The 25,079-nt window shown below is 45.1% G+C and overlaps 2 protein-coding genes across 5 annotated transcripts in view; one reads left to right on the forward strand and one right to left on the reverse strand.

The window, feature by feature from the left end:
- The window catches only part of ADCY4 (adenylate cyclase 4), a 67,112-nt gene extending 55,161 nt beyond the window's left edge, over positions 1 to 11,951 (forward strand). For 3 of the 4 annotated variants that reach the window (XM_053361457.1, XM_053361455.1, XM_053361456.1), the window contains exons 22-26: positions 828 to 977; positions 1,588 to 1,695; positions 5,550 to 5,664; positions 8,791 to 8,915; positions 10,336 to 11,951. In XM_053361457.1, coding sequence (XP_053217432.1) covers positions 828 to 977; positions 1,588 to 1,695; positions 5,550 to 5,664; positions 8,791 to 8,915; positions 10,336 to 10,488 — 651 coding nt within the window. In that variant the 3' untranslated portion in view covers positions 10,489 to 11,951. The remainder of the gene's footprint in view (positions 1 to 827; positions 978 to 1,587; positions 1,696 to 5,549; positions 5,665 to 8,790; positions 8,916 to 10,335) is intronic. The other variant, XM_053361458.1, reaches the window with a different exon arrangement.
- Positions 11,952 to 13,385: 1,434 nt separating this feature from the next.
- On the reverse strand, positions 13,386 to 23,864 carry LTB4R (leukotriene B4 receptor). The gene is made up of 2 exons (XM_053361469.1): positions 23,583 to 23,864; positions 13,386 to 16,286 (listed from the first exon to the last, which is right to left on the reverse strand). Exon 2 carries the CDS (start codon positions 16,251 to 16,253, stop codon positions 15,159 to 15,161), a length of 1,095 nt encoding a protein of 364 aa, XP_053217444.1. The 5' UTR covers positions 16,254 to 16,286; positions 23,583 to 23,864; the 3' UTR covers positions 13,386 to 15,158.
- Positions 23,865 to 25,079: the final 1,215 nt, after the last annotated feature.

Genomic DNA, 25,079 nt, shown 5'->3' on the forward strand with positions numbered 1-25,079 from the left:
TAAGCAGACATGTATGGAAATGTGTGGTTTCCATTTCTGACTTTTTAAAAAATTCTACCTCTGAAGCTTTAAAACCCTCTGCTTCATATGCTGGTTTTTGAAGAGACTCTATGAATTGACATGACTTGTTCCTCTTTTTCTTTTCATGAATTCTGTATACAGATATGATATATAATCTCTGTACTTGTATGGTTTTCTTTCTTTCTTTCTTTCTTTCTTTCTTTCTTTCTTTCTTTCTTTCTTTCTTTCTTTCCAATTTCATTGAAAAACTATAAAGACAGATCTATAGATACAGATATAATAAATCATATAGCCAAATACAGAATTTCACAATAAATCTGATTTCGGAATTCCATTAAGCCATAGCATTTTGTCAGCATTTTGCCTTCAATGTATTCAATGCAATATTTATTTTATGTGATAAGAATTCACATATTCTGAATGCTGCCCCCTGTTACCTCCCACTACCCACCCTAGAGGAAAGAATTGGTTATTATAAGGTTGCTTGAGACCACTACATGCCCAAATGCTGGAGCAGTGGCTGGAGTGTAGGACTCGGGAGACGAAGGCCGAAGCCTCCACTCTAGGGCCAGTCACTTAGTCTGACCTACCTCACAGGGCTGTTGAGAGGATAAAATGGAGAGAGAGGGGAGAATTATGTTTTGTGCACCACCATGAGCTCCTTGAAGGAAAAGTGGCATAGAAAAGTAATGTATAAATGAAGAGATTGGGTGGGTGGGGAATTTGCCTCCATGTCATGAATTTTTAAGGGTTGCCCTGCCTGCTGAGGTCTGATAATGCCCCCCCACCCCATCTTTCTCCCGAAGCAGGATCTTTACCACCAGTCTTATGACTGCGTCTGTGTCCTCTTCGCCTCCATCCCAGACTTCAAAGAATTTTACTCTGAATCGAACGTAAACCATGAAGGACTCGAATGCCTTCGGCTACTCAACGAGATCATAGCCGACTTCGATGAGGTATCAGGAGTTCTAGTCTTCATTTAAATGTTGTTGCTATTGTTGCTTAAACAGCTTTCCTTTTCTAAATTTTTTAAATTTGATTTTACAAGTGTAGAGTTACAACAATACAAAATAGATTTCCTATATAAAGATTACTCCGAATCTCTAGGCTTCCCACCATCCCCTCCAGGGGTCCTATTGTCAACTTTTTTTTTTGTCAGGGCTTATACAGAGGTACCTCAGGTTACATACACTTCAGGTTGCATACGCTTCAGGTTACAGACTCCGCTAACCCAGAAATAGTGCTTCAGGTTAAGAACTTTGCTTCAGGATGAGAACAGAAATCGTGCAGCGGCAGCAGGAGGCCCCATTAGCTAAACTGGTGCTTCAGGTTAAGAACAGTTTCAGGTTAAGTATGGACCTCCGGAACGAATTAAGTACTTAACCCGAGGTACCACTGCATACTGCTTTTACGCCCAAATGCCTTCCGATGATAGCAGCTGATAGGAGTTGCCATCCAAAATGTCTGAGGGGAAACCGTGTTGGCAAAGGCTGTTGTGATCCAACAGGAATGTTCTCAAGTTGATAACCATTGAAACAAGCCTTCTTCCTGTCTCTCTTTCAACAGCTCCTCCTGAAGCCCAAATTCAGTGGGGTGGAGAAGATTAAGACCATCGGCAGCACTTACATGGCAGCCACTGGCTTAAATGTGGTGGCTGGACAGGATAACCAACAGGTGAGGCCCTCCTTTCTTTGGCATGACTCTTTTGTTCACAAATCTGCCTGTGGCACCCTGATCCCATACTCCTCAACCCAGTCAGATTGGAGGTGGGGTGGGGTACAAATATAACAACAACAACAACCTGTCCTGGTAACTGGGACATCCCATTTTTTCGTACAACAGCATGGCGGCCATTTTGGGGCACTGTGCTCTCATGCAAGGGCATGGTCCCAAAGAAAGCACATCTTGGGGGCCGCAATCTTGCAGGGGTCATGTGACTCACATAGGAGCACACCCCTCCAGAAGATGTGCATCCCGGTTTTTCACACTTCCAGGTTGGAGGGTATGTGATTCCATGGGGTGGCTTCGCAAGACCACTTACACTCGTGTTAACTATGTGCACCACGGGTCACCAGTGTGGCTCTCATGAACCCAGTAGTGCCATTGAGATTGCCCTCCAATGCGCATGAACCCTCCCCTGCTCTTTAGTTATGAGGTTGTGGTGGTAGTTACCTCTTTGTCCCTTGATAGGTACATCGTAGTGCTGAAGGAGGAACTTGGAAGGCTGACATTCTTTCCCATTGCCTCTCTGAGCTCCATGTGCTTTTCAAGACATATTACAGTGGTACCTCGGGTTACATATGCTTCAGGTTACAGATGCTTCAGGTTACAGACTCCGCTAACCCAGAAATAGTACCTCGGGTTAAAAACTTTGCTTCAGGATGAGAACAGAAATCGTGCTCCGGCGGGACAGCGATGGTGGAAGGCCCTATTAGCTAAAGTGGTGCTTCAGGTTAAGAACAGTTTCAGGTTAAGAACGGACCTTCGGAACGAATTAGGTACTTAACCCGAGGTACCACTGTAATTCTGTTGGATCTGGAATCTGTTGGATAGAATCAAAGAATCATAGAATTTGTGGGAAGGTTTACTTTAGCAGAGTTAAACAAACCTCTTTATAAGTTTATGCAGCGATCAGCTTGTTGCTGACTCCTCTGAGTTCTACGAATAAAGATGCCTTCCTGGTTAAAAATCCCTTTGAATCCCTCTTGAAGAATACACACACGAATCTGATTCATGTTAATATAAAACTTTTTTACTCTCAGATTCATTCAGGTTTACAGAACTGTACCTGAAGGCAGGCTTAGGTTACATAACAAGCAAATAAAACTATACCAGAGGGAAGTTGGTCCTGAGGTGACTGCAATGGAGCAGTTATCTTTCAAAACTACCAGCAACCAACAAACTGGTTGTCACAGTGACCGGTTAGAACATGGAGGCCATTAGTCCTCTGTTGGAATGTTGCACTTGACTTCACCTTTACATCCCACATACCCCTTCTTAGGCAGTACAACATCAACAAAAGTAAACAACTTAAATCAACCACCCAGAGTCCCAGCTTTACACGTACATTCTGGAAACTTTCTTTTGGCAGGGGCTTTGTCAGGATGTCAGCAGTCATCTCTTTGGTGCTGCCATAAGATTGTTCCACAAGTCCGCTCTGAATCATTTCACGAATGTAGTGGTACCTCACCCCAATATGCTTAGTTCTTGCGTGGAACTTCTCACTCAGAGATAGCTTCATGCAACTTTGATTATCCTCTAGCAGCTTAACAGGTACCTTGCTCACCAACCCAAAGTCCTTAATGAGTTGATCCAGCCAGGCAACCTCTCTGCATGCTTCTGTAGCTGCAATATACCTTCCCATAGAATTGTAGTGTTGGAAGGGATCTTGAGTTTCAGCAAGTCCAACCCCTGCAATGAAGGAATCTCAGCTTGATCATACATGACAGATGGCCACCTAATATCTGAAGAAGAAGAGGAGGAGGAGTTTGGATTTGATATCCCGCCTTTCACTCCCTTTAAGGAGTCTCAAAGCGGCTAACATTCTCCATTCCCTTCCTCCCCCACAACAAACACTCTGTGAGGTGAGTGGGGCTGAGAGACTTCAGAGAAGTGTGACTGGCCCAAGGTCAGCCAGCAGCTGCATGTGGAGGAGCAGGGAATCAAACCCGGTTCACCAGATTACGAGACTATCACTCTTAACCACTACACCACACTGGCTCTCATCTGCTTAGATTCTGTAGAAAAGCAAAGTGACCAGAGTTTGTAACACCAGTGGCACTTGCTTAAAAATCTAAAAGTGCTCATAGGCCTCAGAAGACAGGTCTCCTGACAAGATGAACATCTTCATTTCATTGTTTGGGGGCTAGAGAACCCCCAGTTTTCTAACGCTTCCACAGCTTTCCTTGGTCCTTGGTCCCTTGATTGATTTTATATACTTGAGTTCACTGCAACCAAATTCCAAGGTTGTGTTGTCTCCCTCCTGCTGGGAAGTTAGTGTCTTTGTTCCCACAGCTTAATGAAAATAATGAAAATGCAGTTTCATGTCAAACCACAAAACCGGCTTTCCGCTTGACACAAATGATGTGTAGCTTGGTAAATAACTTCCGCAGATATGATCAAAATATGCTTTGCTGTGCCAAAACCAATAGGCGTTTTTGTGAGATGATGATTATTTGTTGCCTTTGTATGTATTTGAAATAATGTGTGTGTGTGTGTGTGTGTGTGTATATATATATATATATATATATATATATATATATATATGATTTTTTTACCCCCCTCCCATGCATCGCAACCCATATCAATCCATCAATCAAAGAGAGTTTTAACCAAATGCTATAACAATTTCCTTACCGTTTGACAAACTGCAAATCCCAACATGCAGCATACAACAATTACACAACACAAGATGTCAAGGGTTTAACACAAGGGAGTCAGAGTTCAAAAGTATCATCTGCTAACTCATCCCCAGCTAAACTTCCGTTAAACCTCTGAATCTCCAGCACAACTTCTTGCAATATTGTCTATCTCTCCCTTTGTTATCTTTCTTGCGACCAGAGCATAAAGCCCCACTTTATACGTCACAAAACAGTTAGCGTAACCCAGAAGAAAGTGAGCCGTTTCTGCCGTAGTAAACCTGCTTCCAGGAATTAGCGAAGGTTTCAGGAATCAGTCCCTATGCAAAGGGCAGATTAACAAGGAATATGAAATATCTTCCACCTGCTGTTGGCCACATATACAGATTCTGTTATCATATGAAACCCTATTTTAGCCGCCATCCAAGACTTTTGTGGGTATCACCTGAAATGCTCTATTTTCAGAAATGGGCACCATGGTGAGAATATGGCTACAATGCTGGATCACAGTGCCATATCAGCATTGACACTACATACACAACCCCCCCTTTTTTTTTTGCTGTTTTGTAACAATGCGTGTTTGCTGAATTGGTTCCTGTTCTGGAGATAATCACAAAGAATATGAGGGTAGTTTGTTTTTGTTTTTCTCCTGTCGTTTACACTTCATTTTTTCTTTGGGCCATGCTATACAAACCTGTCGATTCAACTCTGCACAAATTGCCATTGATAGGGTTCCCATAAGTCCCTGAGCCAGTCCTTACCCATGTATGAAATATCTCATGCTCTCCAACCCAGTGCTGGCGATGTCTGAGGAGTGCCTCACTCGGCATCAGTCTGTCCTGTGAACGGCATGAATTGGAGTGGGCCTTGCCGCCTCACTCCTGATACAGCCAATTGGGATGGCTTATAATGGAGACAATTCTGGAAGGGAAGGAAGCCAACAGCTGTTAGTTCAAGCCAGTCCAACAGCTTTGTTGTCTCGAGGCCAAAGACTTCTTTCTCCGAGTCGGAGGAAGCCAGGTGGAATGTCAGTCAACTTTTCTTGTCTGAATTTGTATGGTCAGGTTTTTTTAAAGACTGTATCGGTTAGGCTCCTCTCCTCTTAGTCTTTAATTTTGCATTCACCTATTGACACATGTTTTTCTTTTCCTTTCTGGGTGGTCCCTGCAGGACACTGAGAGGAGCTACACTCACCTGGGGACGATGGTGGAATTTGCCATGGCTCTGGCAGCCAAGCTAGACATGATCAACAAACACTCTTTCAACAGTTTCAAGCTTCGTGTGGGTGAGTGAGACAAGCGGGAGCTGAGAAGACTCCTCTTCAAATACCACCTCAGTCAGAGGCGCCAACTTGTGAGGGAGGTTGGAGCAAGGGCAACATCACGTGTGTAGCATTGCATGTGATGTCACATGCATGACATCATGACATCGTGTCAGGACATAGGAGGAGCCAGGGGGCAGAGCCGAGCATGGTAGCAGTATGCCTTCAATGGCCGGAAGTGGCTCCTCTTTCGCCTCCTTCTGCCACCTCCACCGGCCGTGGGCCGCTTTCCCCTCCTTCCCCTCTGCGGCAGGAGGAGAAGGAGTTGGCCACTGATGCCCTGCCACACACAGCTCTGCACTTGGCCCTGATTTTTTTTAATGTGGGGGGCCTGACCCCCCCCAAAATTTATTGCCCCCCCGAAAGGGTTGGACCCCAGGAATTTGCACCCCTGACCCCAGCCACGAATTCAGCATGTGACAGAGACAAATTATTACGTTTGATAAAGACAAACACAGTATATATATATATATATATATATATATATATATATATATATACACGCGGGTGGCGCTGTGGGTAAAAGCCTCAGCGCCTAGGACTTGCTGATCGAAAGGTCGGCGGTTCGAATCCCCACGGCGGGGTGCGCTCCCGCTGCTCGGTCCCAGCGCCTGCCAACCTAGCAGTTCGAAAGCACCCCCGGGTGCAAGTAGATAAATAGGGACCGCTTACCAGCGGGAAGGTAAACGGCGTTCCGTGTGCTGCGCTGGCTCGCCAGATGCAGCTTTGTCACGCTGGCCACGTGACCCGGAAGTGTCTCTGGACAGCGCTGGCCCCCGGCCTCTTGAGTGAGATGGGCGCACAACCCCAGAGTCTGTCAAGACTGGCCCGTACGGGTAGGGGTACCTTTACCTTTATATATATGCATTTATATAGCATTTAAATGCACTTATTCTTCTCTTTGATGAGTTGTTGTTGATTTATTTATCATTCACTCTCTGGTCCCAGAACAATCTGCAACAATTTACAACCATACAATTAGGTGGCTCCTAAAAACATACACCTGCAAGCATGGAAAGCCAGGGTAAAGAGGCATGTCTTCAGCATTCTCTGAAAGCTGTATAATGAAGGCTCCAGATGCACCGCTGTGGGGAGGGAGTTCCACATCTATGGAGCTGCCACAGAGAATGTCCTCTCCTGGGCTGCCTTGAGGATGGAGGAACTACCAATGGGGTTTCCTCTGTCAAACTCAACACCTGAGAGGGTCTTCAGGGAAGGAGGCGGTCTTCCAGATATTTGGGGGCCCCATCATTTAAGGGATTTAAACATCAACTCTAGTACTGGGGTGAGGAACATCTGGCCCCAAGGCCCATTTGTCCTGCCAGGCCATTTTGACCAAGTCACACCCACTTTCCTCCTACGTCTGAGGTCTGTGGCAGGACCAAGAAGGGTGAATGCAGCAAAATGATTCAAAGTCCAGATTATCAGTTGACTTTTGAGGCTTCAAAGCGCCAACAATCGTCAGTGGTTATAGAGAACCCTGCACAGGCAAAGCCCCAACCATCTGATGGGATCAGCTGTGCTAGAGGATTCCCCATCGGAAACCACCTTGTGCAACTGAGGGGGCTGCAGGAAACATTCAAAGAGCTTCCTCCAGTGCTTTGAATGCAAGCTGCTTTCTGAGAAAAGGGGAGGACTACTAAAATCTCCCCCGCCTTTCCACAGAAAGCAGTGTCCATTCAAAGCTCTTCCCCCAGGGCTTAGAATGCAAGCTGTTCTTTTCTGCGGAAGGAAAAATGTTCTGCGTTTCAGAGCATTTCCCTCCCTGCTGACACTTCAAACCGATTCCTGGAACTGCTGATCAGCTGATCAGCAACGACAAGGAGCCTCTGTGAAGATATGCTCCCAGCAACAATCAGCTCTTTGGCACAGAAAGCAGTTGCTGCGACCACCAAGTGGCTGATTGGCAGCTTACAGCAACCTCCTTTGAACCATGTCATCATCACCTGACATCATTATGGTATCAGGTGACTGAAAGGTGGGCGGTTTGCTGGTCAGGTCCAGGTCCAGTTCCCCGATCCCCATTCTAGCAGAAACTGGCAGTGTGCACAGCACTTGCTGGCTGGTGCCTATGCTGTCACCAAGAAACCTCCCTTCCCCAACCCAGTGCTGCAAAGTAAAGTAATGAATAAACTGCTAAACCAGGGGTGGGTTTTAGCAGCCCTGCAGAAAATGGAAGGGAGGCATTCCATACACAATACGGAGGCTATAAACTGTTTTGAACATTGCTCCACAGGCCTGGGATAGCCTTCCCCCAACCAGGAGCCCTTCAAATGTGTTGGACTATGACTCCCATTATCCCTGTCATTCTAGTTTGGGCTGATGGGAGTTGCGATTCAACATGTGGAGGACTGCTACTTCCCCACTTTTGTCCTAAAGACCCACAAAGTGATCGTAAGGATTCAAGGAGGGGAGTGTGCCGGCCTCTCCCTGAGAAGATGGGGAAAGGGCAGGATTAATAGATCAGTGTTTGATAGGCTGGCACACCTGCCTGTCATTTCAGTTGTGAAGGCAATGGAGGAGGCAGCAGCAGATGTGTAAAGGTAAAGGGACCCCTGACTGTTAAGTCCAGTTGCAAATGACTCTAGGGTTGTGGCGCTCAGCTCGCTTTACTGGCCGAGGGAGCTGGTGTTTGTCCACAGACAGCTTCCCGGTCATGTGGCCAGCATGACTAAGCCACTTCTGGCGAACCAGAGCAGCGCATGGAAACGCTGTTTACCTTCCCGCTGGAGTGGTACCTATTTATCTACTTGCATTTTGACGTGCTTTCGAACTGCTAGGTTGGCAGGAGCAGGGACTGTGCAACGGGAGCTCACCCCGTTGCGGGGATTCGAACCGCCGACCTTCTGATTGGCAAGCCCTAGGCTCTGTGGTTTAGACCACAGTGCCACCCGCATCCTAGCAGATGTAGAGGGCCACACAAAAAACCAACTGATTACATTTGGCCCAGAATGACCCCCAAGCCCTTGCTAAATTTCCACCAGCCCCCCCTTAAAAATAATTAATTAATAATACTTGCTGACCATAGGTATGCAGTCTTTAATCCACTGTATATCGGTGTCCCCAACCTCTATGGTATCTCTTTTTCAGGTATAAACCATGGACCGGTTGTGGCAGGAGTGATTGGAGCCCAGAAACCCCAATATGATATTTGGGGGAACACAGTCAATGTGGCCAGCAGGATGGAGAGCACGGGAGTGCTGGGGAAGATACAGGTAGGGCTTTCAAAACACAGCCTGCGGTTTCTTATGTGGCCCCCAGCGCCACCTGAAGCTTCCCTGTGCTTCCCTTCTATCATTGTTCCTCACCTATTAAAATAAAAAAAGTTTCCTCTTTCTAAGTAGTTTCTGAATGATAGTGTTTTATGTGGATGGATTGTTGGGCAGCGGGCAGCGGGGGGCGGTGTGAGTTACTTCCTAGTTATATGGCTTGGGATAAAAGATGTTTTCCGCCTAGCAACCTGAGAACAAACTTGTGTAGGGCACTGAAGTCAGAAAGGAAATACATCCAGTTGCTTTTCAGAATAGTAGCTGGCTGTTGTCAGCCACGGCAGGTGTAACAACAACAGCAGCAGCAGCAACAACAATTTATTTATTTATTTATACCCCGCCCATCTGGCTGGGTTTCCCCATCCACTCTGGGTGGCTCCCAACAGAATATTAAAAACATGATAAAACATTAAACATTAAAAACTTCCCTAAACAGGGCTGCCTTCAGATGTCTTCTAAAAGTCAGATAGTTGTTCATTTCCTTGACATCTGGTGGGAGGGTGTTCCACAGGGCAGGGGCCACTACCGAGAAGGCCCTCTGCCTGGTTCCCTGTAACCTTACTTATTGCAGTGAGGGAACCACCAGAAGGCACTCGGCGCTGAACCTCAGTGTCCGGGCAGAATGATGGGGGTGGAGACACTCATTCAGGTATACTGGGCCAAAGCCATTTAGGGCTTTAAAGGTCAGCACCAACACTTTGAATTGTACTCGGAAATGTACTTGCCGGGTTCTGGGAGGGGGGGGGTCTGGAATGTTCTCCAGTGATAATGTGTCAGCCAGCTGCTCTGTCTCTGTCTCTCCCTCTTCTTCTTCTCCCATTATCTCTCAACTACTCTCTTCATCTATGTCTGAGCTGACCTGAAACCACTGTTGTAAATCTACACTGTCTCCCTCTTCTCTGGAAGGTTCAGGAGGAGGAGGGGGAGGCGGTCTCCACTATTCCCCCTCTGATGTCCAGTTCCTGACACACACCTGTTGGGAGAAAGATTTGGCTCACCAGCAAATATCCAGTCCCCACCTACCCCAGCAAAATGAAACCTCCATATTCAAAACCAGTGTGACTTTGCATACCAATCCCTGGGAACCAAGCAGCAGGAAAAAGGTTCATCTTTTAGTATATGCACCTTAACTGGAGAGGTGTGAGGGAGCAACGTACACTGGAATCATAACCTGTCATGGGTTCGGAATTATGACATCTACTAGTAAAGGCCTCCCAATGAACAAAATAAAAATTAGGGGAGTATTTTCGTTGTGGCCATTTTCACCTAACCCAACCAAAAGCAACCAAGTTTTGACCAGATTTCTGTATGTTTTGCAACCAGACCATTCTCTTTAATGGTTTCCTCCTCTCTTCTTTCCACACAGGTCACAGAAGAAACAGCCAAGGCCTTGGAGACACTGGGTTACACTTGCTCCCTTCGTGGGGTTATAAAGGTGAAAGGCAAAGGTGAACTTCGAACATACTTCGTCTGTACAGACACGACCCGGCCTGGCCCCCAAGCACCTATGCTGAGCTGAGTTTCTGGGAACGAAACTGTGACAAGCACCGGATTTTTTTTGGGGGGGGGGCTGGGATTCCCTAGAGACAGCTGCAGGTGCTTCTTCCAGCCACTTGGGGGCAGCAGGAGGCTTAACTCTAACTGACCTCTCTAGCACTGGATTTCCCGCAAGTCTTTGTGCTCCATGCTTGGGGTTCATGGGCTCTCACAAACTATGTGTGTCATAAATGGACTGGCTGTCGGAGGAAGATTGAACCCTGGGGGCTGGGGAAAGACCCCAAGGACACACCACATATGTAAAACTACTGTGAGCTGGAGAAAGTTGCTGAAGTACATTTGCCCCTTTTGAAAAAAACAAACAAAACCAAAATCCTACCTCTGCAATCAATGACCAATACACCTCCATGTTTTCCTGCTGTGACAAAGACAAACCTTGCTGTTGACTCACCTAGAACTCTTTAAGGGCCCCTCAAATGGCCAAGTTGGGCTTTATCCCACTTCACAGAAGGAAGACAGCAACTCCGCAATCAAGTTCCCAAACCTTATTTGAGGAACCTTCAGTCCAGCTGCTTGATCTAAACCAGTGGTCTAAGGAATACCTTCAACCCTCCTTTAGGAAGGCTGCTAAACTAAACTAAGCTCAACTCAGCTCCCAAGCCCAAAACATGGTGTCCAGTCATTTTATGATGGTGCTTAATCCCCACCCAGTCTGTTAAGCAGGGGCCAATCACAGTGTGGCTTCTTGAAACCATGGGGTTTGGCAGGGACTGGGTGTGGTTTGGGAGATGTCTGAACAGGCATGTCCTGTATCAGCAGTGGGGAGCTTTCATCCTAGGGGCCTAATCAGACCCACCAGACCTCCCCATTTGGCCTGAGAGGCTGTTTCAGCCAAGCTGGACACAGACTGGCAGATGGCTGTCCGAACAGGCATACCTTAAACAAACAGAGAGGGAAGTAATTTGGGGAAACTGGGGGGATACAGCTAGGACTATGGTCCCACTACTGGGTTGTAGTCGTCTATTGTAGACAAGGGGTGAGGCTGGTTGAGCATTGCCCCCATCACTCAACTGGTTCCTTTAGGTTGTCACACAAGAAACCAGTATTTCCCCAGTTTCTTTCTAGGCCAGTTTCTCTTCTGCCCTGCTCTGCCCTCTTCCTCTCCTGAATGTGGCACGTACCTTTACCCTCTTTTCCACGTGCAGGTGCTGCAGGGTTTGAAAGCGACATCATGTCGGGGAACAGCTTCCCCCTTTTCATTCAAGGAATGGATTCTCACCCATGATTAGTTTTGATTTTGTGGGAAGGGAAGCATACAGTACACAGTTTAAGGCCTTAGACCTGAGACCTGGGACACAGCTGTTGCCAAATATCTCAGAGGGGGCCTAATTCAGCTCTCCTCTCCAGTCACTTTACTAGTTAATGAGTTGACACTTCGACCATGCTTTCCACCAAATGGGAACCCTTTATAGTATGCACCGCATCTCGCACTGGAAGCAGCATGTCTGAATCAGGTGGGGATACGTCTTGTCCACAGGCCAGATGTTGCCCTTCAGGTCTGTACATCCAGCCCTTGGGACTTTCCTTGGGCTACACCCCTCTGTGCAGGCCACACCCCTCACTGGTTCCTGCTCCACACCTTTGAATGGTTTTGCCTGGCTGGAATATGCCATTGAACTGTGACCAGGTCTCTTGCTTCATGGATAGAGGAAGGAGAGATTTAGGGGATAAAGGGAATTTAGAGCAAGAGTCTCACCCATTGCTCCACTCACTTTTGCTCCTGGCCCTGCCCACTGTTAGGTGCCCCTCCAATGAAGGTTACCCACAAAGGAAAGTGCTCCTCAAGCTGTGAAACATCCCACGCCCCCTGTGTGAATCCTGTTCCCCAGGATCTGACCAAAACCGGAATATCTTGCAAGTCCAAAGGCATGGCTGAAAATCCTCTGTGAGGTTGCAAGCGATTGTGGGCTGGACTTCCAAAATCCAGTGATGACTCGTCAGGCCATCAGGTGCCTTTTCAAGGGATGAGCTGCTCCCTTTCTGCTTGCAAGGAGGAAGAGGTGCAAGTGGAATCAGAGCCGACCTATTTAAATTCTTGCATAAATAAACAGTGTGGTATATATTTTATTTGTAAATAACGGTGTCTCTTAAGTGTTTCGTTGGCTTTATTCTGCTCTTTTAAAAGAATAAAGAAAACACTGACACTTTCAAAGTTCTAAACTTTTGTCCTGGTGTTAATTTTTGATCCTGCCTGCCACTATTGAATTCCCAAACAGTAGGGCTGGAGAATCCTAGAGTACGCCGAGATAAGCTGAACATGCTAAGAGGAATAATAGAACGAAAGTCTGCTGGAGTACAGCAGAGCCGTAGCTAGGTGAACTTGCGCCCCTGGCAGAACGGTCTAGATTGTGCCCCCTAGACACAGACAAATTAGCTCTCCTTTCAGCCTCTCCTCTAACTCCCCCCTCCACCCATTCAATTCCTTCCATACTTCACCTTGTAATGAATTCTTTCACAGAAAATCCAATACTTAATTATATTTCTTAGCCGATTTTGCGCCCCCCTGCCTGTGCCCCTGGCAGGTGCCTTCCTCGCCACCCCCTAGCTACGGCCCTGGGGTGGAGTCTTCCTTGCCTCTGAGAGGCCTGGAAAGGGCTTGACTTTTCCAAGACTCTATTGCCACCTTTTCAATGTAGGGATCGCATTTTTGTGAAATTGTCCTAGTTGTAGCACAAGTTTTTGTTGCGTGTACCTTTCTTTCAATAAGGGATAGATGAGGAATTTGTTCATTCCATGCATTTAAGTGAACTGACCACCACCTTTCCTCACAGATTAATAATATGGATATACAAATACTTATTTGTCAGAATTTGCACCTCTCCAAATTTTGCGACACAGATAGCAAAAAGCCCACCGAAACATGTTTTAAAATACATATTTTATTATAAAATGTGTTCAACAGTGTGTACATTGAGATAAAATATGTATTTAAATATGTATTTTTTTATATAATCATATTTAAGTGTGTATTTAAATACAGATTTCCATACAGACTGGTTGCTTTTTTTAATGCCGATTGATGCAGATGCAGCATAGAAAGGATTTATGAATTAGCACATGTAAAACTGAAAACAGACCCGAAATTAATGGTTCCATCCATCCCTACTTCAAAGGGACGGAGGGCTGCTTGTGAATGTCCCTGCTTTCATTCTAGAAATCCACTCTCTGGTGATCTGCAATCTATAACCTTCCCAGATGCCAGCGTTTCCTGAAAGCCTTGTGATGTCCTCAGCTAGGCTTTCCTCTAAATGTGCAAAGCAGAAGTGGCTCACCAGGTGGAACTATGCATAATTCTGGGCAGGTGCATCACTGTTGCTTATGAGGAAGGAAAACAGGGAGGAAGTGAGACAGTCAGGGCAGTGCAAACTCCCAGTCCCCTGATTTCGCCTTATACACAACAAATACAGGCACATAGGACTCCCTCTCCGTGGTACAATGGGAAAACTGGTTTTCCTAATGGTCTTGAGTATTTTCTGGGGCTGCTATACACCCGATATTTCCCAGACATAGCTGGGATTTGTCTTTCAAAAATGGCGTCTGGGTGAAATTTTTGCAAAGCAGCTGAAATGTACAGGGAAACAACTTTTGTGTCCGAATTTTCACTTTTGGAAATATGGCAAGTTTGAAATAATAAGTCTCCATCGGATGTACTGCACTGATTTTTTTGTACCTCTATTATGCCTATTGAATTGATGATGATGATTTTAAAAAAGCTTTTATTGAAGTAAATCAAACAAACCTAATTTTTATTCAGCATAGACTCACTGGAATTAATGAATATGCCTAATTTAGGTCCATTAATTTTAATGGGTCTGTTCTTAGTAAAGCTTAGTTAATACTACCCACAAATACATCTTTTCACCTTTCACTGCTAAGGTAAGCTTGACCCGTCATATACCCACTGAAATCAAATTCTAAAGCACCCTGAGGATGAGATAGAAAAACTGAAGCATATTTTGTGAGGTAAGAAAAACTTTTAAAATATTGGAGGCCAGGTTTCAGCATGCACAAAGAGAGAGGAAGTGCCAATACAGCAATTCGGGTTTGTGACCAATTTGAGTCATATTCAGAGTAGACTCGTTGAAATAAACGAGCATGGCTAATTAAGGCACCTGTGTTTCAGTGGGTCTACTCTAACTTAGAGTATAGCTACAACCCTTAGATGCTTAGGTGGGCTAATGTGGTATGTGAGACACTCCATATGTTCAATGCCCTCTCTTTGGCTACCTGTGGACCTTGCTTTTTAACCAAACAGTGTCCATTTATGGTGCCTAAATGTTTGTACTGAATAATCAAAAAGCTCTATGTAGTTTCTGTAATGCATTTTCAGTTAGGGCGTCACAGTTTTGAGGTGCTGGGTGCGCAATATTTTGAGGAAGCTGGTTGCTAGGCCTGAGAGCGAGCGCTTTGAGGGAAATCTCAATACGACAGCTGTGTGCCTCCAAATGAAATCTTCATGCCATACAGCAGATTACAGATGTGTGGGACCTGCGTATCTCAGATAAAGGGTAACGGGGTGGGGGAGGGATGGAAAGAGAGGCCATTTCTAGCACGCAATATGAAACCACGATGGGTCAGACAATCCATTTGTGCATGCACAGAATCCACGCCACTCCACAAAACAGTAGGCTTTCAAGGTGACTTGAGAGGTTTAAAAGTATCTTCATGTTCTCGAGATGATCCATTCTCCACTGGGTTAGTAGACATGGTCATAGACTCGGGACTCACATTATTTAAGGTGGCCAACTTGGCGTCTGCCTGGTACTGATGGTCCCGACTGGTACCACGCCTGTAGCTGGACACTTCTGAGGCAGTTCCTTCAAAGAGTTTGGCCATGAATCCAAAGCCGGCTGACCGAATGAAAGAGCTGCCGCTGAAGGCGTAAAGGATGGGGTTGACGCTACTGCTGAAGAAGGCGAGAGCCACCAAGGTCGGCCTAGCCATCTTAGCGGCTTCTTTTACATTTTCAGAGCCGCTCCACACAGCAGCCACATCCAGAAGGTTCACCGTGTGATAAGGGAGCCAGAAAATAGCAAAGGCCAGCACAATAAGTCCAATGAGGTGGTTTGTACGGCGTTTCCGACGGAAACGGGTCTCTTTCAGCCGTAGGCCAATGGTTCCATAGCTGTAGAGCACGGCAGCAAAAGGCACCACAAACCCAGTGATGGTTTCGAAGAGATTGTGGAAGATCAAATGATTGGTTGTGGGGTGAAGGATTAAACAAATATACCTATTTTCCCAAAAAATCACCTTTCTGTAGAAAAGTACAGGGATGGCCAAGAAAACAGCAGCCACCCAAATTGCCAAAACCAGAAGCCATGTGGTACGTTTGGTGCGTATCTTCTGTGAGATGAAGGGCTTGGAGATAGCTAAGCAGCGGTCCAAGCTCATGAGGGCGATGAGAAACACGCTGCCGTACATGCTGACCCCACAGATGTAATGGCAGGCTTTGCAGACCGCCTTGCCGAGTTCCCAGTTCCCAGCGCTTAGAAATCGCAGGAATACGGGCGCCGTGAGCAGCACTGCCAAGTCAGCTATGGCCAGGTGAAGGATGAGGAGGCACGTGACCGTACGCTTGCGGACAACACAGCCTGCGCTCCAAACCACAAAAGCATTGCCAGGGAAGCCCAGAATGAAGGCGAGAGAGAGCACAGTTAGGCCAACTACCGCGCCTGGCAAGGGCGATAGCGCTGATGTTGCATTCTGGGTGATGTTGGAAGCGCTCATGGTCCTCTTGGGTGGCAGACAGCAGTGGAGGAACTGTGTAGGGAAGAAGAAGGGAGAGAAACATCAGCAGAATTTTATGACTGCGGGCACACATTTTATTCTCGAGTCAAACTTGGACCAGAGCTTGATTAGCATTTTTCTCATCTAGCAGCTTTGAGACTATTTTCCCTTTCGTGCAAAGTGGCTGCTAAATGTAATCATGCACATGCTAGTGTTACCAGACAAGGTCTGTTTTCCACGGTTCCCAAAGCTGGTTAAGGATGCACAATGAGTGGAAAGGTTCAAGTCTTTCTTGCTGTAGCGATAGTGGCTCAGTTTGGTTTGCTCTCCAAAAAGACTGAGCAAAACAACACTTGAGGCAGAAAACATTTCTACAGGGTTGCAGAGCATGACCGCACCCATGCCTGATTCCCCCCACTGCTCCCGAACTTGCTCTTGACGCCAGGTGCTAATTGCTGATAAGCTAAAAGGCTTGCCTGAAGCCCTATCTGATTTGGTTGTGGCTCTCTACTTGCAGAGCATTGCTTTTAATATGAACTTTCAGCTTGCTGATGGGCCGAACTGGTGGCGTTTGGGCTGGAACCTGAGAAGTTATCCCCCTCGACAGAGCCAGACCACTGGGTTCACCCAACCTGGTGGTGTGCACACTGACCAGGAGCTCTCAATACTTCAGAGCTAGGATATTTAAACAGGAGCTTCCTTGAGGTTTTTTAGCCCTGTTTAGGGAATCTTTTAATGTTTAATAGACTATTGTATTTTAATATTCTGTTGGGAGCCGCCCAGAGTGGCTGGGGAAACCCAGCCAGATGGGCGGGGTATAAATAAATAAATAAATAAATAAATAATAATAATAATAATAATAATAATAATAATAATAACTATTATTATTATAATATTCTTCCAGCATGGGACCAGTCAGGGGGGCATTCTGCTAGCTCTCTTGCAGATGCTGCTGTTGCTTGCTGCCTCTCCTTAAGCTGTTTCACTCTTTGATACTGACTTCTCCATCACAAGTTCATACAGCGTTCACAGGGGAGGGAGAGTTGTTTCCTTATTCTCTGGGTGTTAGCAGGCTAATCAGAGTAGCCAAGGGGGCCCTTGCACTTCACCTGCTGCCAGCCAGCCAAGCCAAGGAGGCCAGGGACTTGTGGGATGGAGGCTTGATGCTGTCCAGTGGGGTGTCACTAGAGTGTCGGATTAGGACCTGGGAGACGAGGTGTTCAAATCCCTGCACAGCAGGGACAGCCGAAGATATTTTGGCACCTAAGGCAAACCACAAAATGCAAATTCCCTCCCTGCCAGGGATGAAGGTGTGAGTGAAGCTGTACAATAGGATCAAGCAGGGAACAAAGATTTACACTGGGATCTGCTGCCGCCTGAGGCGGTTGCTTCACCTTGCCTCATGAGTGGGCCAGAGCTGTTTCTCAGGCATGAAGCGCACCACCCCTCAGCCTAACCTAATTCACAGGGTCATTGTGAGTATTAAATGTTGGGGAGGGAAGAACCATGGATATTACCTTGAGCTCCTTGAAGAAAAGATGAGATATAAATGCAATGCAGAGAAATAAATAAGTACAGTGGTACCTCGGGTTAAGAACTTAATTCATTCTGAAGGTCCGTTCTTAACCTGAAACTATTCTTAACCTGAGGTACCACTTTAGCTAATGGGGCCTCCCGCTGCCGCCATCCCACTGCCACCGCACAATATCTGTTCTCATTCTGAAGCAAAGTTCTTAACCCGAGGCACTATTTCTGGGTTAGTGGAGTCTGTAACCTGAAGTGTCTGTAACCTGAAGCATTTGTAACCCGAGGTACCACTGTAATAGAATTGCCCGTTGATCTTCTCTTTCTGTTATACTTGGGGCACAAAACTCTTAAGCCATTGAGCTTCGCTTCAAGGGGGCAGGCTTCAAATCTAGCGGAGCAAAATATTTCGTGATTGCTGCCCCCGTCCTGCAGCAATGGACTTTCATAGAGGATGTGCCACCTGAATCGACAGTGACGTCCGATGCTCCCTTCGACTAAAAGAACAAAGACTTCTAGTTTCTTTAAAGCCCATGAAGCAACTTCCTTGCAGTTCTTACATAAACAGTGGGGCAACTGTTTTGCGATGGGAGAAAGGGGGAAGTGTGTGTGTGTACGCACAGGAGTGCATAGGGGTGTGTTTGTGCATGCCCCTCTACCAAGACTCTTCTTGGAGAGGAGCTCCATCATTTCCCATTTCCCTTTCTGTGTTTGCCCTGCAACAATGGAGCAAAAATGTTGCATCAGTGATGCTTTTTCCTCTTGGAAGATAAAAGCAGTTGGGGGGGGGGATCTTGTTGGGTATAGATAACCCATAGATAAAAGATTAAGTGCAAACACCCATTCTGATCAGTGCTAGAACCTCAGTAGGTGTGTCTCGGTCTGTGTGTACAGACAGATAAATACAATAGACATAGATATAGATTGTATATCTATGTATCACATTTGTATCACATTTGAATTGCACCATAATGGTTTTTTTGCTCATAGTACCGATGTTCCAACAAATATGTTGGGTTTACCTTAATAAGGTAAAGGTAAAGGACTCCTGGACAGTTAAGTTCAGTCAAAGGCGACTATGGGGTTGCGGCGCTCATCTCGCTTTTAGGCCAAGGGAGCCGGAGTTTGTCCACAGACAGCTTTCCGGGTCATGTGGCCAGCATGACTAAGCCGCTTCTGGCACAACGGGACACCATGACAGAAACCAGAGTGCACAGAAACATCATTTACCTTCCTGCCTCAGCGCTACCTATTTATCTACTAGCACTGGTGCACTTTCGAACTACTAGGTTGGCAGTAGCTGGAACAGAGCAACAGGAGCTCACCACGTTTGCAGGGATTCGAGCCGCCGAGCTTCTGATCGGCAAGCCCAAGAAGCTCAGTGGTTTAAACCACAGTGCCACCTGCATCCCTGGATAAGGACTCCATGATACATAGCATGAGACAAACACATTCAGACAAATACAAGGCATTATCAGAGCCCAAGGCTCAATGAGGGTTTGAAGCAAGATTGGTGTGGTGTGTGTCTGGGAAGGATGTGTGGCCTAGAGGGCTGTATTTGGGCCCAATGCCTGAGGGTGCCCACCCAGGAGAAGCGTAGCGTACACCAAACACCTGTAGCAGAACTCAAAAACTGGTTGAATGCTGTTTCTAGGGTCTATCTGTCCCAATGCTCTATGAGTCAAGACTGCTCTCTAGCTGTTTGCTGGCAGGAAAAATGTAGTATTCATGGCATGCAAATTCCCTGGGGTTACGGTACGCCACGTCATGTGGTTCTTGTCACATCCGTTCTTCTTTCTCCAGAATGTGTGGGCTTTGTGGTTTCTCCATGCAAGAACCAAAAATTCAGGGCATCCTCCCTCACCCCCAAACGATACCTGTCAAAGCTGAAATTGAATCAGGTTATTTGTGACCTAGAACCTGCTTTTAGAAAGGCTAAGCCTTAAGAGTTGGAGCCCCCCATAGGCTTTGCTTTTAAGTATGGAAGACTGGCTGGAAGCAACAAGGATTCTGCTGGGCCGGAGCCCCTCCGAGACTTGGGGTTTAACATTAAGGACCATCAAAGAGACCGGCAGAAAGGAACTGAGAGAGATAAAAGGGCCTCAGACGTGAGGTCTCCAGGCTAAATAAATAACATAAAGACTGATGGACATTGGTCGGGGACTGGAACCGGGAAAAGGGTGGGTGGAGGTTGGGAATCCAAAGGGCACATAAGGATAGTTTGTTTTCTTTTTTATTTTTAATTAGTGGTAAGGAAATTGGGTAAATCGTGGAAGGGAAATTTTGGTCGACTTTAGGAAAAAGGTTTAAGAACAGTTAATGAGGTATAAGTATTGATGTGTGTTTTTAATAAGGTAAAATTGGTTTCTTCTTTTTTAAATTAATTGAAAATAAGATTGTTAAAAATAAATGGAGGAAATGGAAAAAAGAAGCAAAGTAAAAAATGGTATGTTAGAATAAATGTATAAGTTAAGGTAAAGAAATAAGTTAAGGACTTGCTGAACTGACAATTTAAATTGGAATACAAGAAGGGGAGGTGTGAGGAAGTCTGAGAAATAAGGTTAAGAACAATAAGTATTAGTAACTTTATGTGTTGTTTTTATTTTTCTTTTGTTGTTTAATTTTGTTATGTATTTTTGTATTTTTCTTTTGTTCTGTTTATTTTTTGTTCTTGTTTGTTTTTTGAAAATGCTAATAAATATTTAATTAAAAAAAAATAAAAAAAAATAGAAAGGCTAAGCCTTGCCGCCCCTGTGACAAGAGTGCGCTAAGCATACACAGATGGCCTTTGCCATCTTCTCATGTTTATTCCTTTGCGTGAAAATGCACATGAAAATGTTGGACTTCAAGTGACTAGCAATAATATTGATGGTCAGTTCCATGTAATTATTACTACTACTACTACTACTACTACTACTACTACAGGCAAAGGGCCTTCTTGGTAGTGGTGCCTGCCCTGTGGAACACCCTCCCATCAGATGTCCAGAGAATGAACAACTATCTGACGTTTAGAAGACATTTGAAGGCAGCCCTGTTTAGGGAAGCTTTTAATGTTTGCTGTTTTATCGTGTTATGTTGGGAGCTGCCCAGAGTGGCTGGGGAAACCCAGCCAGATGGGCAGGGTATACCATAAATAATAAATTAGTATTAAATTATTATATTATAGAAAAGAAAAGTAGCCTCTGAATTAAAAGCAGCCTCTTCAATTAAAAGTGGAGGGTTGAGAGTTAGTAGACTTAGTTTTTACCCTGGATTTTGACAGCTGAGATGTGTATATTTCAGGACCCACCCTATTTTTGTCACTATAAGTTGTTTTAATTGTTATTAGCCCTCTCTGGGACCTTAGGGTGGAGGGGAAATATAATAAAAACACAAACACAAACAAACAAATACAGTCTAGGGAAGGGAGCATGAGATTTCACCCATTTAGGAGTACAGGGATGTGACTTTAGTAGCATGCCAAATCTTCTCCAAGGACTGGCCTGAGAGGAAGACAACAAGAAAAATGGGTGAAGACAGAGAGCTGCTGTGTCTAGTTCTGGTGAATCAAGGAAGAGTTAGACAAATTGGAATAGCTTCAAAGGAGGGCAATGAAGATGGTCAGTGGTAATGGAAACAAAGTTATCTGAGTTAAGGGTGACAGAACTGAGCTTATTTAGCCTGGAGGAGGAAAGACTAAGAGGGGAGAGGATGGTACTCCAGATCCCTGAGGGTCTAGGGATGAAAGGGAAATTCAATTTGGTTCACATTTAAATCTGAATTTATCGAATTGGCACTTTCTGAAATAATATGAGAAGCAAAACATAGCCAACCTTCAGAATTCTCACTTATACAAAATGCACCATGCAGTTCTCCAACCAAAGAACATTCACAACAATGCATACAGTACGTTGGGGGGGAAGTATGGAGAAGAATGAATATATTAATGAAAATAAGATACAAAAGTGCATCAGGAGAATTTGCTTGCAGACATGAGTGCATTAGTCAAAACTGCCTACAAACATGTTTATTAGAGACAAATTCACACTAAAATGCTGGAGAATTTTCATGAGGACTTAGTAAAAGGAAATAGCAGATTTGAGGGTTTTTTTGGGGGGGGGCTGAGAAACTGAGAGAGGAGAATCTGACAGATCTTTCCACCTGTGCGAAGAAGAAGTTGTTCTCTGCTAATGGAAGAGGCTAGAGCTGGATTGTCATGTACTTAAAGTTTGGGAGGATAGATATCAGTTGAACATTAGGAGAAACCTCATGACTTAAAGGGGTGATGAGTGAATATGTAAATTTTTGTTTCTCCCAGTTTCTCATATTTTTTTTTTTAGTCTTAAGGTCACTTCGCCACATTTCCTTGTCAGTTTACAATATATATTTTTATCCCGCCCAAAGGAAGTCCTCCTGAAAAATTTTCAGCATTCCTGTCTGAATTTTTCAATCTTGCTTAATATTCACATTTTTGCAAAGCAATTTTCCCCAATATGTGTTGGGTTCATGAATATGGGCATATTTTATCCTAGCACATACACCGACGCACACATTATGTGGCTGGATAATGACCTTGCTAAATCTGGAGAGGTGTGAATTTTGGAGGATGACTGTGTTTCAGTCTGCATATTGTTTCAGAAAATGAAAATTATGTAAGTTTGGTTTTAAATGGAAACAAATGAATTTCTCCACCATCCCATCTCAGATGCATGTGTCAGTGGTCAAATCCACACCATCCATGTAAAACAGATGGACTCCTGGGAAATGTAGTTTTGGCCTCACACAGAGCTACAATTCCCAGCACCCTTAACAAACTACAGTTCCCAGGGTTCAAGGTGTGTGTGTGAAATCATGTGCTTTAAATGTATGGATGCAACCCAGTGTTTGCTGGGGTTAGGGTATATAGGACTGAAGCCACAGTACAGATTATAAACAGGGCTTCAGATACTTAGTCAATTCATTAAACCACAGATTAAGCCACTGAAAATAGTGGGAAAACCCACAGCAATTAAATTTAAAATATTTTGGTCAGATACATTTTGGTCCAACTAAGCAGCAGATGAATTTGTTAAAATTATGGTTCATTAATTTTCCAGGTGGTGAAAACAACCAGGGGGGGGGGATCTAGCATGCTCGTCCCTACAACCCCTCACCCAAATCACTACTTTATTTAAGGCAATGTAAGGGGGGGGGCTGAAAAAGGACTAAGGAGAACTATTCTAGTGAGTTGTGGTGGTAAAGTGTTTCAGATCCCTACATAGCCATGAGTGACTATAGCTCTTTGTCTCAGCAGGCTGTGCTACCTCACAGGGTTCTTGTGGAGATAAGGATGGGAGAATATCTTGCACACATCCTTTGTGCACTTGGAGAAAAGGTGGAATAAACAGTCTAATCAATCAATCAATCAATCAATCATAACAAGCATGCCACACATGGTCAAAGGAACCCTTCATTTTTGTCATGGCTTCACATCTTCCAGAACCGCACCTGCTATTGAGAAAGGTCCCTGTAAATTCCCGCTGCAGCAATTCTGCCTAGCTTAAATTATGCCCTGTTAAGGACACCTCCTGCTTTTCACTCTTGATTGTTGTCCCATTACAGGGGCACCAAAGGAAACACTGCCTTATACTAAATCAGACAATCTAGCTCAGCAGGCTCTCCACTGACTTGCAGCCTCTTTCCAGGGTTTCGGGGATGGGGGGAGCTGTCTCTCCTATCCCTACCTAGAAATTCCAATGGATAGAACATGGGACTTTGTGCATGCAAAGCAGCTCCTCTGCCATTGACCTACAGTCCTTCTCCAAAGAACCCGCCAGCCCCTCTTACCCTTTTGGACTTTGAAATCTCTCTGCCACCGACTTCTCCAGCCGTCTGTGCCCCGAAGCTCGTCTCGTTTCTATATTTGCATATCACCACTAGCGGAGGTGGTGAATGTGGGTCTGTTTGTTTGTTGCCTCGCTTTCTTTCTTAATGGCTTCCACGGACCCCCCAAGAGGAAGTGAACTGACAAGTTTCACAAGAGTTGAGTAAGTGATGGGAGGAAACAGTTCTGGCAATGGGGTTAGCCACCGGGCCGGAAAGGTGAAGAAGTGAGAGGGATGGAGGTAGAGCCACCGTGTTCCACCTCTTTGGGGTGCCGTTTCATTCCTCCTGCAAAAGAACGGGCTCGCAATCTTAGATCCAGCTTTGTGACTAGAGAATCAGGCAGCCTCAGTTATATAGTGTGCATTTCACCAACTTCAGCTGTGGCTATTTCTGGGCACAATGATCCACATTCTGGTAGCCTCCAGGTTAGATGAACTGCAGTGTGATCTGCATGAGGCTGCCCTTGAAGATGATGATTTATTGTTGTTGTTGTTGTTGTTGTTGTTGTTGTTGTTGTTGTTGTTGTTGTTATTATTATTATTATTACATAATATTTATTATTTATACCCCACCCATCTGGCTGGGTTCCCCCAGCCACTCTGGGCGGCTCCCAACAGAATATTAAAAACACGATAAAACTTCAAACATTAAAAACTTCCCTAAACAGAGCTGCCTTCAGATGTCTTCTAAAAGTCAGATAGTTGTTTATTTCCTTGACATCTGATGGGAGGGTGTTCCACAAGGAGGGTGCCACTACTGAAAAGGCCCTCTGCCTGGTTCCCTCTAACCTCACTTCTCGCAGGGAGGGAACCTCCAGAAGGCCCTCGGTGCTGGATCTCATATTATTTGTCTCACTATCTGCTGTGGAAAAAATACATCACCTACATAATTATTTGTGTCAGTTACTTTGTCATTACATTATTCTGCCCAATTCATTACAACGCAAACACAATGCAGATTTTGGGAGTAATCAATTATGTATCATTTGCAGACTGAAAACAACAGCAGCAAGTGCTGATTGTGTTCAATAGGTTGGTTTCTGTTCTGGACTTGGGATGAATAAGAAAACCTTGGCAGTTTCTGCTCATGTTTCTGTTTTCAACAGATTTCTCTGGCATTGCTATGCCTAGGGCAGCAAAGAATAGTTTTGAGTCAGCCCTGCAAATCTGGATAGCATCAATGAATTGTAGAACAGAATACAGTGCTCCAAATAAAATAGCGCTTTCCAACGTCACTTACGCTAGAATGTGCTAAAAATTTGCGACAAAACAGACACAGCATTAGGCATTGAGATGTTATTGGTTGACAATGTTGCTTATCAGTTGCTAACATACCTGAGTCAGATAAGATAAAACGTTTCCAGAGCAGTCTGATTAAAAAGGGCACAGAGAGCCGTTGTGCAAAACATGCTAGGCAAGTGCAGGAAATAAACAGCAGTCGATATAAGGCATGCTAAAT

This window comes from Podarcis raffonei, chromosome 13 (assembly GCF_027172205.1).
Source record: "Podarcis raffonei isolate rPodRaf1 chromosome 13, rPodRaf1.pri, whole genome shotgun sequence".
In the NCBI taxonomy this organism is placed as follows: Eukaryota; Metazoa; Chordata; class Lepidosauria; order Squamata; family Lacertidae; genus Podarcis; species Podarcis raffonei.